Raw genomic sequence first — 24,951 nt, 5'->3', positions numbered from 1 at the left:
GATTCTTGGGGTCATGATTCGATCAAAAATTGATTCACAATTTTTTGATTTTTAATCACGATTCATGATTTTTCATCAAATTTTTTGTGAACACTGGATGTCAAACGCACCAGTATTTTGATACAAAAACACACCAGTCTATAGTATGTGTAGTCCCGACTCAAGAAATCAGTGTTTCCTGTTAATTATTAACTTCCTAATAAATCAACAATATTTTACACTTCCCCACAATAACAAAATAATTAATATAATATTTTCCAACCATTTGCCCTCGCTGAAAATGGGGCAATATGTATTTGCTTTCCTTCTCCATTGCTGTTGCTGTTTTGTTCCGACAACATGTTATTATTATTATATTAACTAGAAAATAGATTTTTGAAATTTGTGAATCGATGCGAATCGCTAGAAGACTGAATCGCGATTCATATGTGAATCGAAATGTTTATGTCATGGATAATGTGTGTAAACGCATGTACAAAATCTGCTTGAAGTTTTTTATTATGTTGCTTGGGAAAGTTGTACTTATATTATTAGGCTAGTATTATTATTGTGATTGGCCGAATACCTCAAGCGTGTGACGGAAATGTTACGCCCCTTACCATATTGTGATGCCCTGTCCGGCCAGAGCGATGAGACAAAAACATTAAAACCCATTATAAACGAGGCATTTGTTGCATCCAGTGGGGACATAATTACGGATTATAATGACTTATACTGTTTTTTTTACGCACTGCATATCGTGCTATCGTGCTGCGTAAACATAAAACCATGTATGTATTTGTGATCTGAGAAAGGACAAACAACAAGCGCTACGATCCAAACTCAAAACTTGCGTTAGGTTCAGGAAACAGTCCTCTGCACACACTCGAATATTTGGGTTGTACTGTTCCGGAACAGTGTTGTAAATACAACTTAACCACTGATTTCTAGCCGTGAGCCAAGTAGTTTGGCTTTCGCAACGAAACACACAGCGTCTCCACAATATGGCGGCGGTGGCAGCAACAATACTACAGCGAGAATCAAAGTTACGCCTTTATTTGCATGAACATTTGTGCGGTGTTATGCAAATCGTCCCACACAGTGACATAGATGTGGGGGCGTGTTTAAATTAGGCATTTAGGAGAGCGTGGACAACTCTTAACTTTTTTAAAGAATATCTCTTTAGGTTTGAGACTTTAGTCTTTGCAACTTTAGGGATCTTATCTATGCACGAACAGTTTATAACACTCCAAAGAGAAAGGAAAACTTGAAATCGCATATGACCCCTTTAATAATAGTTTTGAGAATTATATGACAACTTTTGTCAGAGTTTTAGTAAGCTTTCTCACCGATTTGACAGTTTTTGCCAGAGTAACCCTCTGGGCAGGAGCAGAAATATTCATCTGGCTCTGTATTCAGACACGTGCCTCCATTTACACAGGGCTTGTGTGTGCCACAGTAATTTAGATCTGTACAGAAACAAATACATAAAACAAAATCAGTCTTTTCTAGCAGGAAAGCATATGGCAGATAAAGTTGTAACACTCCATTCAGAGCAAAAAAATATGTGTGGATGTCAGTGAATGTTATAAAGTGAAAGGGAACAGACCAACTGCATGAATCAACTGCATTCATTTAATATCTTAACAAAACATTTAATAACACCACAAATCTCATATAAAAGGGTTATTTTGTGAATGTGCATGTTTACAAATTGTTTAGATCTACCATTCAAAAGTTTGGGTTAAGTAAGATTTTTATGCCCATCAATGTTGCGTTTAATTGATCAAATATAAAGTAAAACAGTAATATTGTGAAATATTATTACAATTTAAAATAACTCTTTTCTATTTTAATATATTTAAAATGTAGTCTATTCCTGAGATGGTAAAGCTGAATTTCCAGCAGCCATTACTCCAGTCTTCAGTGTCACATGACCCTTCCCTTTCAGAAATCATAATAATATGCTCATTTGGCACTCAAGCAACATTTCCTATAACATTATAAACATATTTACTGTATATTTTATTCAAACCTTGCTGGATAAAAGTATTAGTTAATTATTTATTTTTATTTTTTAACTAGCTGTGTGTTTTCTTTTCAGCTATTCTGTGCTGGCAGTCATGCCAGAAACCTAACTAAATGCAAAAAAAACGGCTAACAAAGTAAAAAATTAATCCAATGTCCCCTTTAAAAGAAGGCAATTCAACCTACCTTTGTCACACAGAAGTCCTCCCCAGTTCTTCTCACAGGTGCAGGTCCAGGGTTTCACACAGGTGCCATGCACACAGCCCGGGTACAGCAAACACTCATCGCACAGTGGGCCCTGCCAGCCGTACTTACACCTACAAAGCCAACAGAGCAATGAACAGGAGTGTGTGTGTGATATTTCTGCACAAGCCTCCCGGAACTGAAGCTATACCATTGAACACATTTATCAAACAGCAGTTAAACCTATTAAATCATGTCAGCTTAGCATGATTTTCCACTTTCTTTTTATTTAGTATATAAGTTTATGGTAGTGTCACACATTGCACATGTACACTACAGTGGTAACTCTATGAGGGAAGTCTGAGTATCACGGAGACAGGAGTGTAAACTTCTTTCCAGTAGCAGACACAGGTCATGACCTCTGTCTCTTTCCTAATCTTAGAAAGCAATGAATTCCAGACAGACTGGTGGTCAAAGGTCATTTCCACCTCACATACTTTAAAAGTTGGCTGAATTAACACAGAGGAAAAGAAACGTCATTCAGACATATGAAACTGGACTTGCACACAGAGACACACTCATGAGAGAGGTGACAATTCAATACACATAACAATGTTCACACTTTTACTATGAACTACCATTTTGAACATCTATTTCTTTACTGATTATTTAATTAAACAGCCAAATTTAAAAATATTTTTAATAAAAATGTTAAAGGTGATCACTGGCCAAATTAAACATGCAAATGTGAAGAGATCATGTGACAAACGTAGTGAGCTCATGTCTATAACTGTAAACAGTACAGTACCATAGACCGTACACACTTTGATATGTTTAATGCTTTCATTTTCATATATTTAAAAATAACATCCAGTATTTACTGCAGAGTATTCAGTAATAAGCTAATATTCCATTCTAAATATAGACATTCATGAGGGAGGCGGAGCTAATATTGTCATATTGTCATTCAGTTGTCTGCTCAGCTCATTCAAGACTATTTAAAGCTGCTGTGTATGCCAGAAAATGTGTGTGTGAAACAATTTTACTCTAATGAACAGACTCATTCATCTCGTCGGGATGCATGACCTGAACAGAGAGAGCGAGAGAGAGAGAGAGAGATCAACTAACACTTACACACATTCTCCCGGAGTGTCACAGCTTCCGTGAAGTTCACTGCAGCCTTGCTTACAGATAGCTGAAAGACAAATAAATATGAATGAGCTTTATTATATTTCTTTGCTCTCCATTGATTTACACATGTAATTTACAGTCACAGACTGATGACAATTATAATAAGGTGTTCACACGTATAATGTGTTTATTGCTGGAGGTCAGGGAAACGTGAAAATTTTTATCATAAATGGGATGTATTACCTGTAAAAAAAAATAAGAAGTTAAGACTGGCAACATAATAATATAATATGAAGAGTCATTTGATAGAGATTTTGCTATAATGTTTATGTTATGGATACTGTGTGTAAATATATGTATAAACTGCTTGAAGTTTAGTATGTTGTTTAGGAACTTTGTACTTATATTACTTTTTTGCTGCAGTGATCAATAATTGATCAATTATAGATCAATAATTGCAATATTTCATTAGCATCTAAAGTTACAACCTTACTGTAACACTGTTTATCATGAAATAAAATTACTCATATAGTTGAAAAAGATTTTGGTCATATTGCCCACCCCATAAGAAGTCACTGCATTCTACAGTAACAGATAAGGGATCTTAATCTTAGTTTTTGCTGCCAAAAATGTGCATGTCAAGAAATCCTCACTTTTTTAAAACACTGCTGCATGTGATGTTGCATGCAACATAGTCAAAATCACTCACAGTAATATTCAATTCATGGACCACAGTATCTTACACAATGTTGTCGTAAAACATAACATAAAACATAACATAAAACAAAACGTAAAACTTAAAGTTGGTATGAAACGGAAGTTGTGAGCATCTTTTCTGCCCATGTGATTTATATCCAAGTGAAATTTCTTAAACTAGAAAAAATGTGGGATGGGACTTGATTGGATTGTTGGATAATTTTCATTTGCCAATTGCTGCTATCTTATGTGTGTGTTAGCAAACTCGCACACCTTTCTTGCAATCTTGTCCGGTCCAGTCCTCCATGCACTGCTGATTGCCAGACTGATCGCACGTGTAATGGCCAAAGTAATCGTCTCGGGGGCGACACTGTTTATTGCACTTGTTGCCGTAGTAATGGCGGTCGCAGCGCACACGCACACTGTATTGGATGCTGGCTGTTCGGCCCTTGTGCTGAATGAGCTGTCGCTCCTCTCCAGGGTTCATTTCTCCACGATTAACACTCCTCTCAATCAACAGATCATCACCTATGGGAGATACAGAAACGTTCATTTATTTGTGTATGTGTGTGTGTGTATTACAAAGTACGGCCTGTCTTCCTGCTTCAGTGGAACACACACTTGTCTCAGACTGCTTGGGAGCCAGTGAGGAAATAATACAATCAGGAACAGATAAGCCCCCCCACCCCTCCAAGGAAAACACACACACATCCAAACTCCCTCTATAGCAAAGAGAAACGCTGTGACCTTGCGAAGAACTACAGTCACAATGTAGCAGTGTAGGGGAAAGGGAAAGTCTGTTTGTGGGTGTGTGTGAAAAAGACAAACAGCTTCTTAAAGTGCGAGAGAACACAACATCAACAATGATTCAAATCTCTAATCTATGCTGTTCATGAAGGTGGGTGTTGGCTTGAGATTCTCACATTGCAGCTCTTTCCATTCCAAACAAGAAATTCACACCTGATTAAATTAGCAATAACATCGTCTAGGGATATGATAGGGATATGGGTGAATGAGGTGGTGACATGATCATCAGAAGCCCAATCATGTACCTGAGGCCAGAGACTCATTTGCATATTACCAATATGAGTGGTACCATCTACACTAATTTGTCTAAATAAATTACACTAAAATTAATCGTTTAAATGCTACAAGTTAATTTAGGCATCAAACTGTACAATATAACTGTACAATAAATGATGTGAATGGAAATATATATATATACATATACATACATATATATACATATATATATATATACACACACACACACACACACACACACACATTATAAAAGGGAAATGTAAAAATATGATGCTATGCAATTCAATATGGTATACAGACGGTATACAGATAGTTTGCTTTTATTTCTTTGGTTCATTGTAATTATTTGGTGGAATATGCAGCTCTAACTCTGCCATGTTAATCTATATTATATGTGACTCTCAGGACAGTTGTGATACATCATATTCACGTAGCAGCTGTGGTGATGGTTTTATGCAGTGGTTTTATGCCAATGCACCGATGCGAATCGGTGAATCTTACCATCCCTATATTTTTTAAAGACGTTACGAACTGTTTGATTGACAACGTCCTTGGCATAGTAAATAATTAATTGGAGACAGGCATTTTTCCTAATGCTTTTAAAAGTGGGTTCCTTAGCATTACAATCTAAGAAAGAGGTAAAGAACTTGGGTATCATTTTGGATTGTGATTTGAGTTTCAAGTCTCATATTAATCAAAATACAAAATACAAAAAAATACAAAAACTTGATTCTATCACCTGAGAAACATTGCTGGGTTTCATCCTTTCTTTTCTTTTAATGATGCTAAAAAACTAATTCATGCATTTATCTTCTCTCGACTTGATTACTGTATACTGGCTTACCTAAGGGTTCTATAGTTAAGTTACAATTGATACAAAATGCAACAGCCAGAGTATAAGTTGCTTATGAGTATAATAGTCTGTGAAGTTTGTGTAATTTTTGCAGTGTTTTATTTTACGCTTTGGGTTTTTTGCTTTATTTATTTATTTATTTTGCATTTTGATTCTTCTATATTTGTTCATATTTGTTTACACTTGTTGAATCATATAGAGTTTTGATTATCTTATATTGAAATTGTATTCTTAATATTTGTTTTATGCTTGTGAAGCACTTTGAGTTGCATTCCATGTATGAATTTGTTGTACAGTTTGGGGTCAGTAAGAATAATTTTTATATTATATTTATTCAGCAAGGAAACAAAAGTGACAGTAAATAATTTTATACTGTTGCAAAAATTTGATTACAAAAATTCTGTTCTTTTGAACTTAATTCATCAAAGAACAGTTAAAAAATATGATCATGGTTTCCATAAAAATATTAAACAGTAACATATTAAAATAGAAAATATTCATGTTAAATTGTAATAATATTTCACAATTATTATTATTATACGTATATACAATTATTACATTAAATGCAGTTAAATGCAGCATTGGTGAGCATAAGAGAGTTTAACACTTGCCAAACTTTTGAATGGTAGTGAGATACTATATTATATATATATACAGTGGGTACGGAAAGTATTCAGACCCTCTTAAATTTTTCACTCTTTGTTATATTGCAATAAGGGGGTGTGTATACTCTCTGTACCCACTCTATATATATATATATATATATATATATATATATATATATATATAACTCCCACTGGAATGCAGAATATATTTTAAACACACAGAACAAAATTGTCGGATGTTTTAGAGATATGGCAGTGGTATTTCTGACAGGTCATTATGTCTGACTGCCAGCCAAGGTGCTCTATAAATTGTCCTTGTGCACGTTCTCTCACGAATCCTTCCCCACAGCCGAAATCACCCCGCTCGCCCCATCTCAGTCCACTTGCTCTCTTCCTTAAATGGACACACGATTCCAGAAGTGGAACAAAAGCTTTGACATACTTCCCTACTTTCCGACTAAAAAAAGGAATTCGACACGCTCTTTTATATCAAATGTGCCAACCCCCTTTTTGCTTTCCTCTCTTCCCCTTCTCACTCTCCCCCCACTTAGAAATATAAAAAAATCTAGTACTCCTAATTCATCTACAGCAATTAGTTACAAAAATACACACCAATCACTCCCTCTCTATAAGCTGAAGGAGACACTAGAGACTGTTACTGGGTAGAGTCACAGTAGCGTGTGTGTGTGTGGGGGGGGAGACCCTGAAGATAAGCCAGCTCAAGAACACAGTCACACACAAGGATAAGAGCCCTAACTATCAAACAGGTAAGCAGATGAACGGCTCTCGCCTGGTCTGGAACGTAATCAGTTGTGTTTATCCGTGAGCTCAATCAACACTAGAACTTCATCCTTGATCTGAGAGACTGTCTTTAACTCATAACAACAGCTTTAGATAAAGAAAAATCTCAGGAAACACAGATGATGGCTACTGTTAGCCTTAAAAACAAAGTATCTTTTCTTAGTTTCTTTTCTTCCCTATTATTTTCTTTCTGTCACATTCACATCTCTTCATCGGTCTGTCTCCAGTTTGCTCAGTTTCACTGCCTCCATCACAATGGGTGCGATTTGGCCCCCATCGCCACGGCGATAACAGATCACAAACAATAGACCAAAGAGTCAGACAAGGCCAAATAATTTCCCCTATAATTACACAATGCTCTCTCGCCCACTTTTCTAAGTTTTCCTCCATGTTAATGTGCCCCACCTTTCTTAACTTCCCTTTTGCATTTTTTCCACTTATCCACTTTATTACCATCTAGCGATCTACCAGCCAGCACTACAGCACAAGTGAAACACAATAACGCCCCTTTCTCTGCCCCTTGACGATACATGAACAATGCAGTTGACCTGCTGGCCAGAAAGAGCTGTTTAGAGTCCAAACGTAGAGCTGGAGAGACGGACTTCCTGAAAGGTAAACAGTCCCGCGAGACCCTCTCCTCCAAGGGCCCCCGCTACCTGATGCCCTGCAAACGCTAAAACCTTCTTGCAGCCAGATTTTGTTTTTTTGTTGTTTTACTTCAAGGCCTGATCTACATCTGTGAGCTAATTCTAGAAGATAGCATTGGAAAAAACACCTGTAAAAAAATGAAAATGTGAGGCAGGTATGACTCCCTGATGATGAATTGATCTCCTGCTGACAGCAGATATGTCTGTGGTGTCTAGGAAACAAAACATGCACAAATATAAACACAGAAACCACCCGCTGTGATGATGATTTCTTTCAAAGAAGTACTTTGTCATTATTATAAGTATTCAAAATAATAACAACAGCATGCAATTATGCAAGACCTAAAGATGTGTATTTAATAAGAAGAAATATTACACAATATTAAAGTAAAGATTAATAAAAGTAAATATTTACATAAAAAATAAAAATCAAGAAAAATATATAAAAATATATATTTTCTAAAACTATATATATATGTATATATACACACACTAAACACTATACAGCGTTATATATATAATTTAGAATTAAATATATAATTAAATAAGAATTAATTAAATAAGAATATTAAAGATTACATTTTATATTTAAATTGTATTAATCAAATATTACCAATTATTAATTAAAAAGCCTATAATAGAAAAAAAATGTTTACCTACAGCTTGCAAATTAAAAAAAGTTATCTATTAGCAAACAGTAATTCTTGGCACCCTTCCACCCATAATGCATCAGGAACATTCACAGCCTCTCACAGCCTCTTCACCTATTGATGTCTCAACATCAACATCTTGTCATCTGGGTGATCATCTCAAAAAAATGCAGACAAGATCTTGCTCATGGTCTGTCTGTCTGAGATCTATTCTCCATTTGAAGCAAATGAACATCCTGTGCTGAACTTCAAAAAGTCACATGACAACTTTCCGACAGGGTTGTGCATGTGAACATATCAGTGACTTGTTAGTGTGTGCATTTGTGAGAGAGTATATTCATGCCAGTCTTGTAAGAAGCCTTTTGCTTTATGACTATCTGGCGGCGGTGTATTTGTTTGTATGTGTGCGTGTAGTGTGAAAAATAGTAGCATTGCAGCTGCTCAGACAATAACTAGCTCAGAGACATGTGTGGAAAATAACGAGCAATTATAATTAATGTCTTAACGAGGCGATGACCTTCTTTGTTTAGACCCAAACTCTCTCCAGGGACTTTAAACATGACACGCTGAGTATAAACAGTTTTACTTTGCATGCTAAAACAACCTACATGGCCCATTAATACGGTGGCCGAGAGAGCTCAATGCACTGCAAATGAAAAAACACATGCAAATAGAAAAACATAACACAACCAAATAAAGAAACGCGCTGCAAATAGGCACAGACCACATTGGAAATGTTTAAGGGAACCGCAAAGCGACGAACATGGCTGGGACATATTTATCAATGTTTGCTCTGAAAGGTGATATTTTTGTTTATTTTAACATCCTGATCATAGGATTCCTTTGCTTCTTCTTCTTTTTTTTTATTATTAGCCTAAATAAGCTGATGAAATTACTGTATCACAATTACTGTAACTGTGAAAGCATGTAAGCTGACTAACTTTACAACCTGCCTTACAAAAATTAATCATATGATTTTACTATTAAAATTAATTAATTAATTAATAAACACATTATGTAAGAAAATAAATAAAAACAAAAAATGGTTACTATAGTTAAACCATGGTAACCACAAATTAACCATGGATTTACTACACTGACCATAGTTTAACCATGGTATTTGTACAACTGTGGTTATACAAATGGTAATCACAATATAAAAAATAAAAAGGCTAATTTTCGTTTTGTTGAGGTAATTTTGGCATTGTTGGGGTCCTCCCGTTGTGGTCTGTACAGACCTGTATTTGTACCTGTATACGTTTCTGTATTTGGTTGTGTTATGAGCATTTGCAGCGCATTTCTTTATTTGGTTGTGTTGTGAGTATTTGCAGGGCGTTTCTGTATTTGGTTGTGTTGTGAGCATTTGCAGGACGTTTCTGTATTTGGTTGTGTTGTGAGCATTTGCAGGACGTTTCTGTATTTGGTTGTGTTGTGAGCATTTGCAGGACGTTTCTGTATTTGGTTGTGTTGTGAGCATTTGCAGGACGTTTCTGTATTTGGTTGTGTTGTGAGCATTTGCAGGACGATTCTGTATTTGCGGCACATGTGCTGATGAAGATGTTTTCTTAATTTGCTGGTGCTTTTTCTGTTTGCATGTGTTTTCTAAAGTTGCAGCGCGTTGAGCTCTCTCGGCCACCGTACATTTAAGGGCAATAGCACACTAGCAACAAACAGCCACACGAGATATTCATACACAAATAAACAAACTAACCTATACAAACTGTAAAGTGTCTACACTCTTAAAAATAAAGGTGCTTCACGATGCCATAGAAGAACGTTTTTGTCTAAATGGTGCTATAAAGAACTTTTAACATCTGAAGAACCTTTCTGTTTCACAAAAGGGTTCTTTGTGGTGAAAGAAGGTTCTTCAGATTATAAAAAGGTAAGAAAGAGGTGGTTCTTTAAAGAACCTTTGACTGAATGGTTCTTTGTGGAACCAAAAATGGTTCTTCTATGGCATCGTTTGAAGCACCTTTATTTTTAAGAGTGTAGAGAGGTGTAAAATGAAGCTTTACACAAGTGTACATAGACGTTTTACCTCTGTTTCTTCTACTTGGCAGTAGAATAATTGTTGTTCTTCTAGCCTATACAATAAGATATTATTGGATATAATGAATATTATTTGCTTGTTATAGAACAGTTGATCTACATTTTTGCCTAATAACTTTTTTCTGCTTGTTTCTGATCAAACCTGACTCTAGCCATCACCACAGCAGTAACCCCAGAACAACCTGCTTAGTAATCCTCACATAGCAGTGACATTAACACTCCACATTAGTTGTTTTTCCAAAAACACATAAAATAAGTTTACTTTCTAACATAAACTATCCAGTCGAATACGTGAATCTCCAGTCCAGTCTCAATAATGCTCAGCTTTGCTAGTATAATTGACTTAACTTCTCATTATGAAAACCCCATTATTTGGCTTTTTGATTACGTTTAAATACATTTTTTTATGCTTACATACCAAGACTGCATTTATTTGGTCAAAAATACAGTAATATTGAGAAATATTATTAAATTTTTTTAAAACTGTTTTCTATTTTAATCTATTTTAAAATGTAATTTATTCCTGTGATGGCAAATGAAATCTTAATTTCTTCAAGGTAATTAATTGTCTGAAATTCTTTGAGTGTATTTAGCTTGTTAGGGTTTATAGTGTACATTGTAAATGATCAGCCAACTCCCAGAACATGAATTTCTTCATTAATGGTACTTCCTGTCAGAGTCATCATGTATTATGGAGCAATGGATAACCACAGGAGGAGAAGAGGAAAACAGGACACATCTGGGTAAGACAACACACACACACATCAACATTTACACTGTGTGTTAACATGTCCTGAACACTGGGTTTCCCTTCTATTAGAGTGGACCTAGAGTGCTTTCTGATCAAGAAAGTTTTTGCAGTGTTGAAAACTATAAACCAAACCTGGTTTAAAAATGCACTCAGAAATGTTTTGGTTATAAATAAATACACACACATATACATATATATTGTATATACGGTTGGTCGATATGCAATCATGAGTTTTCAGTTACTGTTGACATTACAGAAATTCAGTTTTTAATCTCGTCTGTTTATATGAAACTTTTTTTTCATAAGTACAATTAATTTATGTATGATACTTTTTAATGAGAACTATAGGCTACTATATATTTTTAATAATGTAGACCAATTTAGCTAAAATATTTAACCACAAGCATGTAAGGGAGGATGTGTGGAACTTAGTGCATGACATGCATTTGAATTCTGCAGAAATCTTTGTAATTTTCTGTAAAGTTCTGTGCATGCAAATTCTTTGATGGGCCTGTCAGTAACCCTTTCCGGTTCAAAGACACGTCGGACCACAGGCATCCAACTCTGTCTTAATACTCTTATCAGCCACCTGCTTTGTTTGTTGTACTAAAAGAAACAGCAGGACGTAGTCTCACTCTGATACACAACGAGGAGAAGATTTACAGAGAATTTAACAAACTTCGGAAAATTTCAGAACTTACAGAGAATTTCTCATAAAAGCACAGCATACTTCAAATCCCAGGCTAATGCATCAGTCCCTCTACACTGGCTTGAGTAACTTTAACTGTATGGATACATCTCGTATCTCACTCCAGAAATCCTGTTATACATCCTGGTATGTTTCTCATACAGTCAAATGTCAAATCTAACCTTCTGTGTCACTTGTAGATGTGAACTTGCTCAAGAGAGAGATTGTTGGTACTGATGAAAAATTATACACCGCAGTGCATGGTGGTGCGTGTCAAGGTGTTGAGAAATTATTACTCACTGCTGTCACTGCTGTCTGAGATCGTTTGATTGTCCCAGTCCCAAGCCTCCACGATCAGAGTGTACGCTCGCTGGGAGATAGAGAGAAAGAGCTGGTTAGCTAATATACACAGACATATACGTCTCCACAGTCAAAGTCTTTGCTGAAGACAAACACAAAACAATGGCGCAAGAAGCACAGGCATAAAAATTCATATTAGTCTACCTACAGACTCAAAATGAAAGAAAGACTTATTATACTACCATTCAAAAGTTTAATTTATTGAAGAAAAATTCTCACTGATCCTAAACTTCTGAACAGTAGCGTTATATTGAGACAATATATGGGAGAGAATTGAAGAAAGTATAACATTTGTTGGGCCAGCTATATGAATAGATGTCATGATTTTCAAATAAAAGAGTTTTTTATATTAACTTCACACAACCACTGGTAAAAGGGCATCTGGAGGCGTTCCTCAAAGAAGAAAAAAACTTAATTATTGAAGTATAATAATATAGGGATTTTTGTCAGTTATTCTAGAGTTGGGTTAGTGTGTAGCCATTATCAAACAATGGAAATCTATTTTACATCCTCATATTGATACCGTGTTTAAAACAGCAATGTGAATAACCTGGTTCCCACGGTCTGGTGACTGATTAGCTGGATTATAAACCAGATGAATGATGAAATGGTGCAATGATGTTTGTAGGAGCGTGTATCAGGTCACTGCTGTAGTCAACAATTCATAAATGATTGCGTGATGTTTATGCATGTACTTTTTTCACACAGACACATGCTTCAACAGTGTTCTTTAGTTCATTTATTTCATGGGAAAATGGTTTGCTAACTCAAGTCAAATAACAGCATGGGCAGAATGACTTCAAAAGGCTCCAGAACCATGCTGCAGTACTTCACAGTGAGTGAGGTGAACTGAGTGTAAGATGGGAGAGGTCATGTTTTTTCACTCAAGTGAGGGGTTTTACATGTTTCTTCCCTTTAATCTGACAGAACCTGAGTGCTTTTGAATAACAAACATTGGCCTGGATGAACATTTCAGGAAATGTCTGAAACATTAGGAAGAAATCTCTGGGACAGGATAGCACACAGAGTGTAATACGCTTCTGTGTAATTAAAAGCTTTTTTCTTCAGCTTAAGTCTGCAAATGCAAATGGTTTAAAAATCACACCACCATTCATTTCCAACACTTTGGCACAACAAATGCAATTAAACAGCTTTTTATGATGTATGATATAAAGCTGTGGAAAACAGTGAACATTTCTGAAGAGGCAATTTTAGCAGGTCTATGTTTGGCTGAAAGGTTGTATTTTTTGGTTTGGGCAGAGATCAGGTTTACTGTAGCAGCACGGCATGAGAAACATGCCCATGGATTTTGTGTGCTGACACTCATGCATCTTTTCTCTGGAAGCATGAATCAGCACGCTAACATCAGTGAAGCCAAACCACTCAAACTTGTAGGTGCATGCAGTAAATGATTTAGGAAGGAAAGACTCCTGATACAGGCATGGCTTCACTAAACCTCAAACAAAATTCAAGCGGAATGTTTTGCCATTTCATTGACATTTATATAGGTACATTTTATATATGTACATTTTACAGGCTATAACAGATCCGTAAAGTATGCAAAACCCTTCAGAAAACATTTAACATGAATATAAGGAGTAACGGTGGTAGAAACTGAAAGTTGCTCATTAAGAAACAAACAACTGATGGACAGCTGCAACATACCATCACCATCCAAATATACAATTATTATTGAACTTAAAAGTGTGCCAGTAATACTGCACCGGAAATGTCATCACATTTGTTGTCTTGTTGGGTTCTGTCATTCTGTCCATAAGTTTTTAAGTTGTTTTCCTTTGCACTAGGTGTCTCGCTGTTTGTCCTGCTTCCTGTGTCAAATCTGCCTTGAGAAACCAGCTTTCTGTTATATTCTGCTGCTCTGCATCAGTGTAAGTGTATGCTGTGTGAATAACGTATTAGTAGCCAGCAAGATAATACCTGACATCATTTCAATTTCTTAGAGAAATGTGAAAACGAATCATAACACAGGGCTACGCTTTTAAAATGGGCAAGGCACACGCAAACTATTGAGCCAGATCTTATGTGTCATAAACTGAAAAAAAAGTGATATTTGTTTCCCTAAAATATTTCAAAGTTCATGCAATTAAGCCTGCATGCAGCTCTTTGCAATCATCATCACATCCTCATGAAAACTTCAAGCAAACTCTATTCTCTAAGACAGACTTCATGATTTTATTGTTCATTACTCTTTATGATTCCCTTTCATTTGGTCATGAAAAATGAGCAAAATGCAATGAATATGGTAGATATACACCACCGTTCAAAAGTTTGGGGTTGGTGAGACTTTTCTTTCTTTTTTATCTTTCTTTTTTGTCAACTTATTCTCACTAAGATAATTTATTTGATAAAAAATACAGTAAAACTTAAATATTGTGAAATGCTACAATTTTACATTTTTCCATTTTAATATATTTAAAAATATACTGTAATTTATTCCTGCAATCCTGAATTTTCAGCAGCCATTACTCCAGTAATTACTCCACTTTTGTGTCACATGATCCTTCAGTAATCATTCTAAAGATGATGATTTGGTGCTCAAGAAACATTTCTTATTAATATCAATGTTGAAAAAACAAACAAACAAAAGAACAGCATTTATTTGAAATAGAACTCTTTTGTATCATTATAAATGTCTTTACTGTCACATTTGATCAATTTCATTTGATCAAAATGTGTGTTCACATATTATCATAATCAGCTTACAAAATAAAATCATCTGTGTATGCAGTACTGCCATAATAAAGGGACAGTCCACCCAAAAAATTTTTAAAAAATTACAGGTTTAGAACAGCTTGAGTAAATTATGACATTAAATTACATTTTTGGATGAACTATTTCTTTAATGTATTTAAGTACTTTGTTACTATGCTTACATTTCAAATCCATTGAAAATAATCATTACTGTGGGAAGAACAATGAAACTAGTTTAACTTATGTTTGGTTAAAGTTAACTTAATATTGTATTTTTGGCAATATGTTATTTTTTCCACAAACATTTTCTTTGACAAGAGACAATAATTGGCAGACCCCCTGCAGTCCTGCCACAGATCGTCTCGGTTACGTATGTAACCCTCGTTCCCTGAAGGAGGCAGTCTTCTCTCCGTAGAGTAGTCAGGAGCGGAACGATGTGATCGCTCGGCTCCGCAGCGAAAAGCTGAATATGCGCTGCACCTGCTGCCTACTTATACTCACGCTGTGATCAGCAGCAGCTGGATGCAATAATTGCATGCCAATGTGCATTGGCTCGTTTAGTTTACACTCGAAGTAGATTGGTCCCTCTAAGCGAGATCCCAATTTCGTCGGTCCTCCGACGTGACGTCGAGAGTGACCGACTGAAAGGGAACCCCTAGGGTTTGTCTACTGCTTTATAATATCAAGAATAACATCCAAACCCATTAAATGTGTCAGGATGTTGAGGAATCAGTGTCAGCAAACTAATGAAAGGCTTTGTGTAGCATTAGTTTGCAGCATGAGCATATTGATGTTAACACCTGGTCAGTGCAGTGGTGTAAAACAAAGTTACTAATCTCCAAAGACAGCCATCAGACACCAACCACCAGTCCAGGGAGGAGCAGGAGCAGGGAAGATTTTCTCTTTCCTTCGTTAGAGGGAAATAAGACACCCACATGCATATACACATGCCAGAAGATACACAGGAACACGCACACACTGGCAATGAATAAATTACACCTCCTAAGTGACACTGAGCAGGCAGTGCCACAGCTTTTACACCTCAGAGGGCAGTGAGGAGGACGTATATTGTGAGAATCCATGTGCCTTTTATTATCATATACACTCAGACCAGATTTTAATATACCAGTCCCTATAGGTGATGATACACAGGGCAACTTTTTGAGCAGTGTTGCTGAGCAATGTTGCCATCAACGGGCAACCAGGTGAGACACAGGGCCCTCGACCGATCTAAAGTATCCAAAAAGAAATTTGTTGCCCATTCTCAATGGGAAAGTGCCCAAGCAACATTGCTCAAAAAAGTTGCCTGGCAACACTGCTCAAAAAATTGCCTCGTGTATCATCACCTTAAGGATTCAGGTCAAATGCAAATCAATGCACAGTAACACACTTACACGGGAACTGTTCTACCTAAAAGCTGAATGTGATATGTGCAGGCTGGTAACACACCTATCACTTCATACCCCATGTGCTTGGGTTTCTGTGGCACAGAATTAACAATGCGATTCCATTGTGTGCACTTTTTCAGTGAAAGAGGTGGTGGTTTATTAAAGCGAGAAGCTGTGTATTTGATTTTATCATGATTAAGATGTGTTGTTAATTTAAAGCTCTTTAAAATAAATATTTCAAATAAGTTTAAAATGACATTTAATATGAATGACAGACTCAGAAGTAACGATGGTAAAGACTGAAGGCCGTTCATAAAAAAACAAACATTAACTCTGCAGATGAAATTTAGCTCTGTAGCTAATTCTGGGGCAGTCTTTGACTGCCCATTGTCCCTGTTAAATAAAGAATAAAAAAAAATAGTAAAAACAAACAAATCAATTTTAATTCCAACGACAGACAACTACAAAAATATTAATGAGCTATGTTATATAAACTTATGAATGTGGAAGAATATTGTACCAAAAGTGTAATCACACTTGATGTCTTTTTGGTTCTGCCATTTAGTTAATTTGTTTTTTTATTGTTTTTCTTTTGTAAACATCCTTTTTAAATAAGTGTTTCACTGTTTGTCCAACTTCTTGTTAAAAGTTATCAAATCTGCCTCTTCTGCTCTGCATCTGTGTGACTGAGTAACTTCCATCATTTCAATATCTAAAGAAATGAGAAATAAATCAGAACACTGCGAAAGGTATACAAGGCTGCACTTTTCAAATGGGCTAAAAAACAACAACAACAACATAAAAGTCTATTACAAATTTCCTGAAGGCATATTATAGTTGTACGTGAGGAACAAAATTGTAACTTGTGATTTTCTGCTCCGGTGATATGGGCCAGTTTAAGACAAGAATTTCAGTCAGTCAGTCAGACAGACAGACAGACAGACTCTGTTCCATAACCTTATCAAGAAGATTTCAAAAAAACTTTGCACAAATCATATGGACTATTTTAAAGTTATTTCAAAGGTGTTTTGTGTCATTTCAGAGCTCGACAGTGTCAAAGACAGTCAAGTGGGTTTGGATCAACATCAAGGTGACTAAATACTGACAGAATCTTTGAGAGAATGATTTCTTTAGATGGTCTGGAGTGGCTAATAAAACTGTATAGCGACAGTAATATGATAGAAAGTCCTACACTCAGTCAATTATATTTATTATTTAAAAATCATAATATGCAACATTTTTGATCAATAATAGAAGAAGAAGTATCCATTATGTTTAAGTTGACTGCATGAAAAATAACATGAGTTCATGCAACTGCAGCAACATTAAGCTTCTGAAGACTAAATCAGCCCAGATGGAAACATGTTTACATTAATAGATCTGATATCAACTGTTATCACTCCTGCAACCAGTATGACATCACAGTCCAGTTGAAAACACAAAGCAGGTTTGCATCAAACACCTGTGATCTAATGTGCATCCAACTATACAGAAGGCTCACAAAAAAAGAGGAGAGAGAAACAGTCGTGAAACAAGAGACCCAACACTCATCCAAGATTTAAAGAAAGCAGGATGGGGTGAAAGGGGGACAGGAAAGATTTGAAAATAAAGAAATAAATGGAAAGAGTAGAGGAGATCAATAAAGTTTGAACATTTAGTCAGGCCCTCATAACTGTTTTAGTTGTAAAGAATAAAGGAGTCCGGTTTGTCTGTCACTAGAATCCCTATCTCTTTTAGTAAAACTTTTAATGTGAAGAATTTGCCCTTGCATCTTGGCACGTCAACATATATGCGATTTAAAACAGAGACAGAAATGACAAAGCAAAGATACAGTAATGTAAGTGTCAAAACAGCCAGATACACTGACTGCTTTAGAAAGAGCTAACCTTATCTTTGGTAAAGATACATTGCTATTGTATATTTCTGTTTGGTTTGTAAAAAGATCTCTTTTCTTAACTGTGTATTCAGGGTTTAGATTAAAGTCTGAGAACTTATCGTGAAACAGAACATGGACTTGTAGAGCTCTATACTTGTGTGTGCTCAGTGGGAGTGGATTTTTATCCAAAAACAAAGGATGGTATGCTGGAAGAGTATCAAAGATCTCACAGCTGTAGGACGTCAGGCACAGCAGGACTTATAAGGCTCATAAACATCACCTTCCGTAAACAGCGTCCCTCCCCTGGCACACCCAATTCGCTAAGAAAGTATGGACAACAGCAGATGTAATTGTCTTGGCAGATTTCAGATTAGCTGATGTTCAACTAAATAACACTGATGATGCACCAAGTGCAATGATGCAACTGTATCCAACAGTATATTGTCTACCATTCCTTAAACATACACATGCTGCAGAGAACATTATGGGAGGTTTATTCCCATTAGCAAGTGTTTTTGTGGTTTGCCAGTTCCAAAAAAACTATTAATCATCACAGCAGTAGGATTTCCTTCCTACTATTGGCTGTCTTCACCAGTATTAACACAAGACTGCAAATATCTCTCACTTCAGACTTCAACAGAGTTACTGCAAGGAGGAATCTTCAGAAGTTCACCAGCTGAATGTGAAACCAGTTTCTCAAATGACTCACCTGCAAAGCTGTTTAAACAGCACTTATGAATCTATTCATAGGCAGGTGACCAGATAACGGTTCTGAGACAGTCTAGACCTCAAACTAAACTTAAGTAGGCACCTGTGAAACAGTCCTTGAATAGGGAAACCATTTTAAATGGTGCATAGAAAAACACAGATATTCTTATGCATACCAGAAACGACAGCAAATCAACAACTATGGGTAGATAGATAGACAGTCCCAAAGCCTCACATTACTATGTACATGATTTTATCTTCAACTGAGCAATTTTTGTGTGTTTAAAACAAAGCCACTTTAAAAGACATGTGTACATAACAGAAGAACACAGGCAACTCTCACCACAGCATTACTGTTATCACCATGGCCGAAATCTGAAAGCAAACAAGACTCAAACGCAGTGATTCAGCATTTTTCACTACTTACAAAACATATAGCACTGTGTGGTTTGAGTTAAATGTTGTACCAACAGTAATGTGCCTTGCGTTATCTTACAAACTATCTGTTCTGGTCTATTTAGCAACAATGCTGCTATCTGAAACATGATCGTGTAGAAAACTCCCACTGCCTCTCTCTTTCTCTTCTCTATCTCTCTGGTTGTGATATCACTCCATGAGCATGCCAGCTCTAGTCAAGAACTCTGTCTTGTGTAAATTGTGCCTTTCTTGAAGAAAGAAAAAGAAGGGGAAAAAAGCACTTTTGCCCAAAACAGCATTCCTGTGAGCTCATGTGACTGTTGCCCTTCACTGATGACCATATATTAAGATTCTTTCACTAAGAAAAGAAAAATGTGCTTAAATGTTTAAAGTTGATTTACTGAGAAAGTGACATGTTTATTAATGATTCCTTACTACAGTAACATCAACTGTAGCAACTATTTTGTTGTAAATGTTGTAGACTCGTTGGTGAATAAAAGAAGAAACTTAAACCAGCCTTGGCAGGTAGCTGGTTTTTGCCACTTTTCAGCTACACCATCATAAATAGATAGACAGACGGATGGACGGACGGAGGGATCCATCCATCCATACATATATACATACATAGCTAAAGTGAAATATTCAGAATGGATTGATAGATATGTTGTTGGTTGGTGTTTTAACACCATGCCAGCTTCCTTGGCTATTTTCATGGAAAGTAACAAGTTACTATATATTAATGAGAATGAGAATAGTATGAGAGAATACTATAAAAGAGCAATTTAAAAAAATATATAAGGCTTTTAAAGATTGAGTTAGATATATAGACACAGTGGCGGATTTAGGCATGGGCGACATGGGCAACCGCTCAGGGTGGCATTTTGCCCGAGGCGGCACGGGGCGCTTGCACTAGAAAAATAAATAAATAAACGGAATGCTCGACCGGCCAAACAAGTTGGTGTTTTTTCAATGTAGGCTTCAGACACGGGTCACGACGAGGCGTTCCCCATAGCGACCCCTAGAGGACGCAGTGTCTCGTTCCCTTCAGGGAACCATGGTTACATAAGTAACCCGAGACGTTTTTACAGCTCATTTGCATGGCACATCAATTAGGGTGACCATATTTTATTGTTTAATTAGTTTAATTAGTTTTCCAAAAAGAGGACAGTAGGGGGGCGGGGTTCGTGGCCGGGGCTTCGCCTAACAGTATACGTAGCAAGGTTTTTTTTTGTTTGTTTGCTTATTTTGTTTTTATAATAAATAAAAAGAAAACAAGTAGAAATAATAGAAAAGGAATAGGGAATGCTTGTGTTAGAGGGTCAGTTTTAAATAAAAATAAAACAAGTCAATAGAACAGAAAAAGAATAGATAATGCTAGTGTTAGAAGGTCATTATTTATAATAAAGAAAAAATAAAAAAAGTAGAAAGAATAGAGAAAGAATGGAGAATACTAGTGTTAGAGGCTCTTCTTTATAAATAAAACAAGTAGTTAGAATAGAGAGTGCAAATGTTAGAGGGTCAAGTTTTTTAATAAAAACAAAAACAAGGAGATAAAATTAGAAGTAGCATTAGAATAGAGAGTGCAAATGTTAGAGGGTCAAGTTTTTTAATAAAAACAAAAACAAGGAGATAAAATTAGAAGTAGCATTAGAATAGAGAGTGCAAATGTTAGAGGGTCAAGTTTTTTAATAAAAACAAAAACAAGGAGATAAAATTAGAAGTAGCATTAGAATAGAGAGTGCTAGAGTTGCAAATGAAGATGAGAAATGTGTTTTCAGCCGTTTCTTGAAAATATTAAGGACTCAGCTGCTTGGATTGAGTTGGGCAGGTCATTCCACCAGGAGGGAACAGTTAATGTAGAAGTCCATGAAAGTTTTATCATAAGTAGAATGCAAAATGTTTCAATACAAGCATTTCAGTCAAATGTAATTTATGCAATATTTCAAACCTTTAACCCAATTCTGTTGATAAAACGCGGACTTAGCAACCCTGCATCCGACAAGAGCTGCAGGAGTCAGATTTCACTGAACACAGGTCGAGAATAAGGAGAGATGACTGACAAGACCATGCTTGAGTATTTGCTGCTTCACAGATTCTGAGCTCATTGACAAATATCTGATCTTGTAAGATGTTCACATGGGGAGTCAGCATCAAAGCCTCTCGTTTACTTTGAATGGAGTGACGTCAAGCGTTGGTGAAATGAATTGTGGGTCCGTCGTGTCGCGTTGGGTCCGTTGCTCGCGGCAGAAGTTGAAAACTTTTAAACTTTTCAAGCACCAACGCAGGCGTCAGCCAATCAGATGACCTTATGCAAATACCCTAGCTCAGACGCTAGCCAATCGCGTTCATGCAACACCAGACGACTAATGTGATTGACGGTCGCGTCAGAACCAAGCTTCAGAAACGCCCTCCTTCAAGCGTTAACGCTAACGCCCCGTGTGAATAGGGCGTGAATGGGGCGTAATGTTTACACAATGCGCATCATAAACCTGTCTTTTTAGCAAGTATGGGGGTCATGTCATTAAGTATTTTAATACGACTGAATTTGTATTTAACTTGATCACAGTTTAATAAAAACATTGTAAGCTACGCTTTCATTTCCACAGTTATTCAAACAGCTAATAAAAAAATATAGGAAAGCAGTAAAGAACATTTAAATGATCAAAGAACATAACTGACAATATTCTAGCAGTTTAAGCACTCTCAAAAAAACTCCCGTTATAATCACTGAAGCTGTCTACACCGTGAAAGGAATTTCTTACTTACATCACACATTCATCTGCACTTTGTTTTTTTTATGATGAGAGAATACACGAGAGTGCAGAATTCAGTCAGTCAGCTAGCGCGCACACTCAACAAAACTCCGGCGTTTCAGCTCATTCATTTCATTTTCACTTCATTCCCTTTATTTTACGTCACTTCAAAAAAAAAAAAGGAGGGGAAATGCGCTAAAGATAATTGGTATGTATGCAGCTATCACATCTAGCTAAAATAGGCTCATATATGTCTAATGTTATGCTATGTTGCTTTCTTGTTATTACACATATAGGGCAACAACAATCATTTTTTCTGTCCAACTAGCCTACATAATCAGACAGTAAAATGTGATATTGTAACAATGTATTTTTTAAACAAATGTAACATTACTCACTTTATTTTTTGTATTTATTTCTTTATTTGTTTGAATTTGTAATAATCTAAATATATAGGCTACTTTTATATAAAATTGCCAAATTTATGTAAAATTAATTTCATTTAGAGGTGGCAGACGGGGTGGTTCGCCCAGGGCGCCATACAAGAACCGCCACTGACCGATGGATAGATGAATGACTCGTCTTCCTTCTAAACTCCGCAATACATGGTCTTCTTGCAGCCCCGTCCGCATGTCATGAAGTAAAACACACTACGTCCTATAAATACGACACCATCAGTTAAACGTGTAACTGTATACTCCGCGCGCGCGAGAGAGACGCACCAGCCGCCGCTCTCGTAGCCAAACGCGCGCCGTAACCGGAGATGCTCTACTCATCATCTCTATGATTAACGCCAGTGACCACCGTGACACCGAGCTCTCCTCTTTCCATCGAGTCAAACATTTGCTTTGCAATGAGTGTTTAAAGCGTAGGCTACCAGTTGGTGTTGTTAAGACCAAATGCATGTTCACTTGTGCGTCTTGTCCATCTGCTGGAAACATGTTTTGGAACAAGGTGGTTTCTAGCTGGTCTAAACCGGTCGTTAGCTAGTCAAATCTAGCAGTACCATCTTGGACCAACAACAAACCTGATCTTAAGGTGGTCAAGCTGGCTTTAAGTGGAAATATAAACCAGTTAGTACTCCGCTTAATAATAATCTTAGACCAGATACCATTTCCACAGATACCATCTTAAGGTGGATAATACTTCATATAGCATGAAATCCTTAACATAAGCTGGACTTTATATTTTTTATGATTTGATACTCCCCAAATGTCATATGGGCCTATAATGTGTTTTCAATTGCATTGCTAGCATAGGAAAAGCTATTTGGTTACGATCATATTTTGGTTGCAATATGAACACCATTATACTGTAAAAAAAATTAAACCTTAAGTTTAGCTGCTTACTTTCTTTCTTTCTTTCTTTCTTTCTTTCTTTCTTTCTTTCTTTCTTTCTTTTTTAAAGTAAAATAAAAGTCACACCAGCAGTGTTAAGTTTTGACACCCTTGCATTTAATTACTGAAGAAAATTCGAGTTCAAAAACTCATAAAATCGAGCAGACATTTTTTCACAGTGTAGGCTATATAAAGATAACTATATAGAAAACGTTCACAAAAAGGGTTTGTTTGTTGTTGAAGAGCTGATGAAAGAGGGTATCGGTGAACACCTACCGGCCAGGCGAACTGAAAGGGGATGATAACGGTCCCGAGGTCATTGGCCCTGTTTGGGTTTCCATTGAATCCTTTCAACTGAAACGTATTCCCTCCGATCACGCTCGAGCTTCCAGTGCCGTACGTACAAAAGCCAGATGTGGTGACCTCCAACTGGTATTCCTTTAGACACACTCTTAAGTACGTGTCACATTCGTCCCGGTCGCACAGACCGTCTCGTGCGCTCCGTGCGCCGTCACAGCAGTTTCCATTCGCGAGCTCACCCCTGTTATTCTCCACACTGACCAACTGGAGCTCCAAATAACCCGACGAATGGCACACCTAAAAATAACATTAACAGCAGTTAAAATATGAAATGAAAACAGCCTGGCTTTGTAAGACTTCACAGAATAATTTGTCATTCTCCTATAAAAATACAAGACAGAACATGCAGCTCAACACAATATAGCGGATACAGTGCACTGACTTACATTTGTTTAAGGAGTGATCTTTTGTGGCTATACGGGTATTGCAAATATACCAATCAAGTGCACTCGCACAAATATGAATCTGTTCGCGCAATAATGAAATATGCACTTTACTCTATGATTACTTTAGGCAATGCTTAAAAAGTTTGGATGTAGATGCATTGGTGCACAGTGCACGCGGACTGGTTTTAAAACGCCTTTAAAGTTCAAGGATCACATGATTCCACTGACAGCAGGATAATTCTATTAGGACAAGAATCCCAAAATCTAATTTGACAAAAATGAATGAGTTTGAGTTGTGTAAAACGGTTGTTTAATCTATTGACTTTACAACTAGTGAAGGAAAAGATGGACTTAAAAAGGCATAAGGAAGTTTAACTCACCTCAGTCCAAAACGTCAAAATTAAGAACACTACTGAGAAACAAGCTCCAAAATAGTTATGCATGACTCCAATTAAGTTAATACGACATGGTTAAAAAAAAGAAAACACATATATGCATTATTATCCACAAAAATCCAGCCAATCAAAGTGATTCCTTTCTCCGCAAGAC

The 24,951-nt window shown here is 36.5% G+C and overlaps 1 protein-coding gene across 1 annotated transcript in view; it reads right to left on the bottom strand.

Moving 5' to 3' along the window:
• LOC107585503 (protein jagged-2-like) overlaps positions 1-24,930 on the bottom strand; it is a 42,973-nt gene extending 18,043 nt beyond the window's left edge. Inside the window, exons 1-7 of the mRNA XM_016272541.1 lie at positions 24,783-24,930; positions 23,933-24,253; positions 12,415-12,475; positions 4,291-4,545; positions 3,325-3,385; positions 2,194-2,324; positions 1,329-1,448 (exon numbers count right to left, since the gene is read on the bottom strand). Coding sequence (XP_016128027.1) covers positions 1,329-1,448; positions 2,194-2,324; positions 3,325-3,385; positions 4,291-4,545; positions 12,415-12,475; positions 23,933-24,253; positions 24,783-24,845 — 1,012 coding nt within the window. The 5' untranslated portion in view covers positions 24,846-24,930. The remainder of the gene's footprint in view (positions 1-1,328; positions 1,449-2,193; positions 2,325-3,324; positions 3,386-4,290; positions 4,546-12,414; positions 12,476-23,932; positions 24,254-24,782) is intronic.
• Positions 24,931-24,951: the final 21 nt, after the last annotated feature.

This window comes from Sinocyclocheilus grahami, unplaced genomic scaffold, assembly GCF_001515645.1.
Source record: "Sinocyclocheilus grahami isolate Dianchi unplaced genomic scaffold, SAMN03320097.WGS_v1.1 scaffold71.1, whole genome shotgun sequence".
NCBI classification, from domain to species: Eukaryota; Metazoa; Chordata; class Actinopteri; order Cypriniformes; family Cyprinidae; genus Sinocyclocheilus; species Sinocyclocheilus grahami.
Note: the sequence above shows the minus strand (reverse complement) of the source record. Positions and strands in the feature narration are given on the sequence as shown.